The sequence below is a fragment of the Erithacus rubecula genome, assembly GCF_903797595.1.
Source record: "Erithacus rubecula genome assembly, chromosome: 28".
Taxonomy (NCBI): domain Eukaryota; kingdom Metazoa; phylum Chordata; class Aves; order Passeriformes; family Muscicapidae; genus Erithacus; species Erithacus rubecula.
The window spans coordinates 101090-108604 of NC_136680.1; the positions used below are offsets into that span (position 1 = coordinate 101090).

A 7515-nucleotide genomic window follows, 5' to 3' on the forward strand; every position below is an offset into this window, starting at 1 on the left:
CATGTCCTGGGCCACAAGGAAATTTTGCAGTATACATCCAGCTGAAATTTTTCTCCTCAGAAAAACCCCTCAAACAATATGTTTTCCTACACACATGCACAAAAAAAAAAAACAAAACAAAACAGAAGAAAAACAAAAAACAAGACAGCACAAAGCAGATTTTAGAAATGGGCTTTAATGCAAACATTTGCATGCAGCTGTTCCTATCCTCCTCCTCAGCAAATGCTAAATTTAACTGGGAACAGATTATATTTGAGTTTGAAATTGCTACGATTTCAATAAAATAGTTTCAGATTTTGTTCAAGAAGTTCAAACAAGCAGACATTTGCATCCTTCAATGGTAAATATTAGAATGTAATTTTGGACAAGTTTTGCTGCAATGTACTTGTGTTTTGGGAAGCCCCAAACAGGTTTAGGAGCTGAATGTTATAAAGTGTCATATTTTCTTGGATTCTCTCACATTATTTTTTGCTGGTGAAACTATGTGTGTATTTTATGAATAGCAACAGAAGTACTTTTGGTAACTTTTGATTTGGTGATGAAACTTCACATGTCAGCAGTGTTCAAAATCACTTATCAAACAGCTCACCCTCAGCAGGAATTACCACAATAAAGCTCTCTGTTGTGCAGTTGCACAAGAGTGAATATCTATTAGGTTTACCAGCTATTTATTGTTTAAAATGGTTGTAGTTGCTGTGCTTTAAAACCATTCACTTCCATTTTGTGCTTGTGGAGGGTTTTTTGGCCATTTTCATACCCATTTGAGCCACAGATGCAGGGACTTGCATCCCTTGTAAGTTAATTTCCAGGTGGGAGGAGCAAGAAACTAAGGAAATAAGCTAAGTAAAGAAGTAAAGGAAGTAAATCAAGGGAGGAAGTGAAGGAGGAAGAAATTGAGGAAATAAAGGATGAAATGAGGAAACCAGTGAGTGAATTTCTTTGTCAACCTAGAACTGCCCTAACGCAGCCTGATGTACTTGAGCTGTAAATTTAATAAGTCTGATTCTTTGTATTTTTTTGCATAAATTCTTCAATCTGGTTGGAAACTTTATTAATTCATTTTCTATTTTCATTTTTTAGTTTGGAAATGAGGAACAGCAGCTGGCTTGGGCAAAGCGAGAGAGTGAGAAAGCAGAGCAGGAAAGACTGGCTCGGTTGCGGAGACAAGAGCAAGAAGACCTTGAGTTGGCCATTGCACTCAGTAAGGCTGACATGCCCAACTCTTAGAGAGGGGCTTGGGCTGCACCCTGCTTCAGCGAAACCTTGGAGCGAGGCTTCTGTGAAAATACCAAATCCTTGCTTTCTGCTGTGGAAATGATTGTAGTCACCATGAAATCTAAAGAGGACTGGCTCTTGATTCCAGCCAGACTCTGTGTGGCTTCTCATGTGCATAATATGCAGGAAACACTGTATAAGCTGTATTATATGTTCTAGATAAAAATATTGCTTGTAAGAAATTTAACGTGTAATCCTAAGGTACTGAAAATTTATCTGAAACACAAATGTTGCATAGAGTAAAACTGCAGCTTATGAATCTGGTTTTTTATAACCTGAGTTCCACTGAATCTTTAAGGCTGCAATATGGATTTCAAAGAAAATGTCATAAAAAGAGAATATTTGTAGAATTAGCTTTCACTTGTTACATTTATTTGATAATTCATGGTAGGCTAATCAGTACTTCTGCGTCATCTATGTCAAAGCCTGAATTTATTATTAGATGGTCCCTTTTTATCCAGAAGTTGTGGCTTTTACAAAAGAATCTGACAATTTATATATGATGGATACAAACAGTGAACTCTGTACAAATTTGAAGACTCTAGAAATTAGTAGTTCTTCTAATTTAAACATTTGTTTGAATTGAGTTTTAATAATTGTATGTGACTAAAAGAGGGAGTTAGTTCAGTTGTAGTAAATGGGATAAATAATTCAGCAGTTAAATTATGAAGTAAAAATTTGCTTTATTGCAAGCTAATTGGATTGCAAGATGGTGATAAACATTTGGGTGCTGTTTTAATGTGACATCAGGAAATCAAGTGGTGGGAAAGTTGCCACGTTTGAGGAGTGCTCATCCCTACAACTCACTGGACCCTCATTTATCCCACTCCCAGCACACAGACTGGGCTGTGTTACCCAAGTGACTCTCTGGGACAGTCTCTACCTCTGCTTCTTCAATTCCACCTCTCTGGGGTTACAGATCAAGCAGACTTAGTTGAAATGAAGCCAAGTTGAATCAGATTTTAGTTGCCAAATACACATTCACACATCAGTTGTGGCAGCACTGTCTGGGTTGGCTCTAAAATCCTGTTTGCAGTACTCAGACCAGGTAGGAGCAGGTTTTATGTGCACTGAGTGCTTCCACCTGGAAAAGACAACACAGAATGTGTTTGATGTGTCATAGAAAAAGTAAGTCTGTGAATTTAATTTGCTTACTAGAAATGCCTTTTCTGAGTACAGGAGTTCTAAAACTTCAGTTGTGTTTGCCTTGGAATTTTCTGTCCCATAGAGTAGGGATCTAGCATTTTTTAATGTCCTCAGTCTTCTTTCCTGCCCTTTGTTCTCTGGGAACACAAAAGCTTTACATTCTGTGTTTTTACTGATGTGGCCCTTACCTTACAACATTTTCTCCCTTTTTTTAATGTCAGATTCCTTCATCATCTTTAATGCATTTCCATTTTTTATGTCCTTGCTTCCTTACTTTTATTTTCATACTACAATGATAGTGCCTGCTCAGTAAATGAAAATAATCTTTCCCTGTTCTGTTGGGATTGCCTTATCCTGGGTGCTTTTCTTCCACAGAGGAGTCAGATTGCATCGTTTGAAGCATCTTGGTAGTTTTCAGCTCTGGAATGCAGCCAAGATGTGTCATTTGTAGTCTCAGGCTTTTGTGGGGAGGTGGGTGGGTGGGTGTGCAAATACACACATCTATTCATGTTTAGGATATTATTTTTAGGAGTCACAGCTCCCCATTTTGCTGTGTGTCTCCTGTGCTAATGGTACTATAAATAATGTGAACCTTTTATTCTCCTCAGAAGAAGAGAAGTTTTATTTCTGATACCAAAACCAACTGTATAATGGTATTTAATACTGTCCCTTAAATGAGCCCTTTGGGATGCAATAGAAGCTATTTCTAATTTTGAAGAACCTGATTTGAAATCCCTTCCCATTGCAATAATTTTTCTCTAATACATGTTTTATGACATGATCAAACATACTAAAACATCAAAAAATTCTTCTGTTATAGTGTATAGAACTTGAAGTCTCTGAGAGTTAACTTGTGTCTGTCTTTAGGTAACATGATAAAACTTTTGCTGTGAAAGAGCAATTTTCAAAAGCATCTGTCTGCAGGATTCTCAGTGAAGTTAAACAAGTTGTATCCTTGTGTAAATATCCTCCTGGTCAGTTGAACCTGAGCTGCTACAATGAAATTTAGAAAGTAATACCAGTTCTGGAGTGGATGATGTCACTCCAATGGCACAGATGGATGACTAAACAGCTTGATGCATGTTTGAAGTTCTGTACCAAAACAAGATTTTCTGCTGCTTTGTCCGGGCCCTAAAATACTGAATTTATAATGCTTCTAGGCCAATGAGATGACATTTTCAAGATATCCAGCAGGGAGGCAGAAATTTGAATTAATCCAGCATTCTACATAGCGCTAGGCCTTGTTTATGTATTTCCTTATTGACTCTTCCTCATATTTGCTTGGACAGTAACTGCAGGTCAACAAATGAACAAGGAGAGAACACAACATATTGTCTATGCACAGTTTTAGATTTAGGAACCTTAAATTTACTGAAAAACTCTTGATTCAAAATGTTGTCATTGCAGTAGAAGAAAACCTAGCTCTGATTTCTTGCTTTGTGTTTAATATAGTTTTCCCTATAAAAAGGAAGATTCCCCACATTCTTTCCCCTTGCTGTAACTCAGTGTTTATACAATACCTGCACTTGCTCTTTGAGGCAAAACTTCATTGCAAGACATTGACCTTCTTCCTCCTGACCAGTGAAATTTAAAGCACAAACAGACCTGTTGCTATTTGGGCAGAGAAAATATGTACTATGTAAGATATGGAAAATGTGAATATCCCCAGTGCATATACAGTGTACAGTAAGATCCATATTAGTTGTGTCTGTGTATGTATATATACATATATATATATATATATATACACATATATATACACACACACATATATATAGTATTGTATAATGTAATCATAGTGCGTGTATATACTCTACATGTCCACATGTATGTCCAGTATATAGTTCCTTGTACTGTACATAATATGTGTATATACAGTGAATATGTAGAATATGCATATATATTCTAGACATTAAAGCTTGTGTGTATGTATGAATTCTGTAACCACAGATGGATACAGAATGGAAATCTTTTCAGAAAACTCATGGCTCTGAGAATTTCAAAGTCCTGGTTAAAGAAAAGAGGAGAAATTATTTCTAATCAATTTGTATCAAGATTTCTTTCATTGACATGGAAAACTGTGTTCATTAGCTGTGCCAGAAAGTAGTAATCATCTGCACTGGATATGATTTTACATTCTTTGGAGTTTTTAAAATATCTGTTTGGAATGTAGCTCAACTGCTGATCTTGCATGTCACATTTCTTCTCTCTGGGCTGAGGCAATGAGTTTTCTCCCATGTTTTCTCGTAGTTTCAGTTCCCTCTTTCTTTCTTTTTCCTTTTAAAAGAATTACTTGTAAGGAGCTGTTCCCATACACACACCCCAAGCAGTCACAGGCGAAGGTGGAAAACACGTTTTTCTTGCTTCATTCTAGTTAGATTGGTTGTGCATAATTGTCATCTGGATTCCAGTTCTGGTTTTCCTCCATTTCCACCTAAGCATTAACTTCAGGAGGAATGAACATCCATTGCATATTTGGCTTAGAGGAAGGAGCAGGGGTGATTCTTCTTTCTGCTTAGATAAATTACTAGACTGTGTGGTACCTTGAGCAATCAGTAAGAGTTCAGCAGGGTTTTATGGTGGCACACGTTTTTTATGGAGTATCTGCTGCTGCAATGCCTGGTGGAGTGCCCTGGACTGCACAGAGCACTGAGGCACAGCAGTCCAACAGGACAGACAATGATTCACGTTGAACCTGCACGTGCAGACAGTGCATGTAGGACACATATTGCTGAATTGCCACATTACCCTTCCAGAACTGTGTGCTCACATTTGCCTTGAGTGCTTTCTCTCAGTTACCTTCAAACTGTCTCACTGTAAAACCTCCCAGTCACCCTGCAATAGATGCTCATAAAATCCTATTTCCACAATAACGCTGTATGAAATATTTTTATATAGGCAACATCTTTTTCACAGAACGTCTGCCCTGTGAGAGTCATCAGTCCTTCCTGTATCTTGTCCCATGTGCTGTGCTCTCAAAGTGTAGGAAATTCCAAGCTGTGTCTATTTAAGTCTTTTTATTTTTACTTCCCATCTGTGAAATCTGGTGGCACTATTGTGGAAATTTTGTCATCTTATGCTCAAAGATAATGCACTTTTCTCGAATTCTTCTTATAATCCTTTTGGGGTTACTATTTCTTCTTTAGTGTTTCTCCATTGAGAAGAATATTTGTTCTGTAGAACCGTGGCCCAAGGAGTTTTGGTCCAAGTAGAATTGTTGCTTTCCCTTGTGTAAGAATTTGATTTCTCCTTTCTTCTGCATTTTATTCTTCCCTCTCAGGAATTTAAGTTCTGCTTGATTCTTATGTAGAGCTGGAACTCTGTTGAAGTGAATTGATCTCTGCTGTTAATCATCTAATTCAATTATCTTCCTATAGTAGTGGAACAGCCAAGTTTTTGATTATATATTTGGTTATATATTGCACCTACCTAGACTTCACAACAACCATTTTTTCTTAGAAAGGAATTTTGCTTGGAGTATGATGGAATCATAGAAGATCTATTTTTAGAGTAAATATGTTAACTATAATTCATTGACACACCTGTTTGATCAGTTGATATACTGCTCTTTTTACTTGAAAGTTTTATAAATAAAGGACAATTTGTTATAAAATGGAATTTTCATTTTTCCAACTTCTGCCTCTCCCTTTAAGTTTCAAAGTAAAACTCCTAATGACTGTGGTTCCTTCTGCTGTTGCAAGTACAGAGTGCTCTTCTGGTGTCCCTTTCAATATATCATTCTTCAGTCTGACCTGAAAAGGGTGGAAACTGCAATGTTGACCTAAATCTAACTAATGTCTCGAAATATGTACATTGTTGTGGTTATATTTATCTTTTAAATGTTATAACAAATTGTAATGTATTTTAATTTTAACCCATCTCATGCGTTTATTGTTTAATAAAAGAAGAGAAATGTTATTGTTTAATATAATAAATGAAAGTTACTTTTTGGAGCTCTGAGATTTGTGCACTCTTTCTTTTTTTTTTTTTTTTTTTGTCCACACTTTCACAAGTTTTTGTGCTAAATTTGTTAATCTTGCTTTGAACAACAACTCTGCACTGAAATCTTTTTCCTCTTGGCTGGTGCCCTCTGCACTGTTTTCCCTTGTGTCCTTACTTTTCTTCCTTGTCCCAGCCTGATTTGGGCTGAGCAGACCAATCCCAAATCCACCACCACACCCTTTCCAAGCAATTTGTGTGCAGCACTGCTGCATGTGCTGGCAATTGACACTGGAGCGATTGGGGAGATCACCAGAGACAACCTTTGGCTGGCTGGAAAAACACACTTCACTCTTGGGCTGTTCCTGTACTCACTATGACTCATCCCAGCTGTTCCCTAGCTGCTCTGCTCACCTGGTCAAAGTGAGCAGCAGGTTGCCAAGGCAGGTTTCTCTCTGATATTTTTATCATGTTGACATTTTGGAGGATTTGACTGCGGTGCGTCACAGGTGGGCACAACTCCCTCCCCAGTTCCTCTCACCAGGTCCTGCTCCTCGTGTCTTATAAAACCTTGGCCCAGCCCTCCATGTGTTGCTCTCACTCAGATTTCAGGGATCTGACACACAGCATTCTCATCCCTGTGCTTTCCCAAATGCTTTCCTAACCCACATTGTCTGAGCTTAATTTGAAACTACACCCCTGTACCCAGCTTGGCCTAAGAGCCCCTTCACTGGGAAGGGAAGAAAAGCATCACCATTCTGTTCAGGGTGTGGAAATTTGACCCTGAAAGGTGTCCAAGGTCTGAGCCCAGCTGCTAAACCTTCAACACAACTGTGGCCTTTACTGACTGAAACTAAACATGCCCCAAGCCCAGCTCTCCTCTTGGAATTCTGAGCTCCTGGGGACATCGGTGCCACCCCTGTGCTGGAAGTGCTGTCAGGTTTATCTCCAAAATTGCTGAATCTCCCATCTGCTCTATGTGACTGTCAGTGTAGTCACTCTGAGTACCTTTTCCCTCCTGTCTGGCTGGCATTTTTCTTTTAACGTAATGACCACAATTAAAACTTTTTATTGGTGCTGATGCAGCATCTTTTAAAATTGCTGTAGCCTTGCTAATTTATGAAATCTCACAGGACTCTGCCAGCAGCAAACAAA

At 38.2% G+C, this 7515-nt stretch overlaps 1 protein-coding gene across 4 annotated transcripts in view; it reads left to right on the forward strand.

Moving 5' to 3' along the window:
* The window catches only part of EPS15L1 (epidermal growth factor receptor pathway substrate 15 like 1), a 45865-nt gene extending 39491 nt beyond the window's left edge, over nucleotides 1–6374 (forward strand). For 3 of the 4 annotated variants that reach the window (XM_079328150.1, XM_079328151.1, XM_079328152.1), the window contains one exon: nucleotides 1081–6374. In XM_079328150.1, coding sequence (XP_079184276.1) covers nucleotides 1081–1227 — 147 coding nt within the window. In that variant the 3' untranslated portion in view covers nucleotides 1228–6374. The remainder of the gene's footprint in view (nucleotides 1–1080) is intronic. The other variant, XM_079328154.1, reaches the window with a different exon arrangement.
* The last annotated feature ends 1141 nt before the right edge of the window (nucleotides 6375–7515 follow it).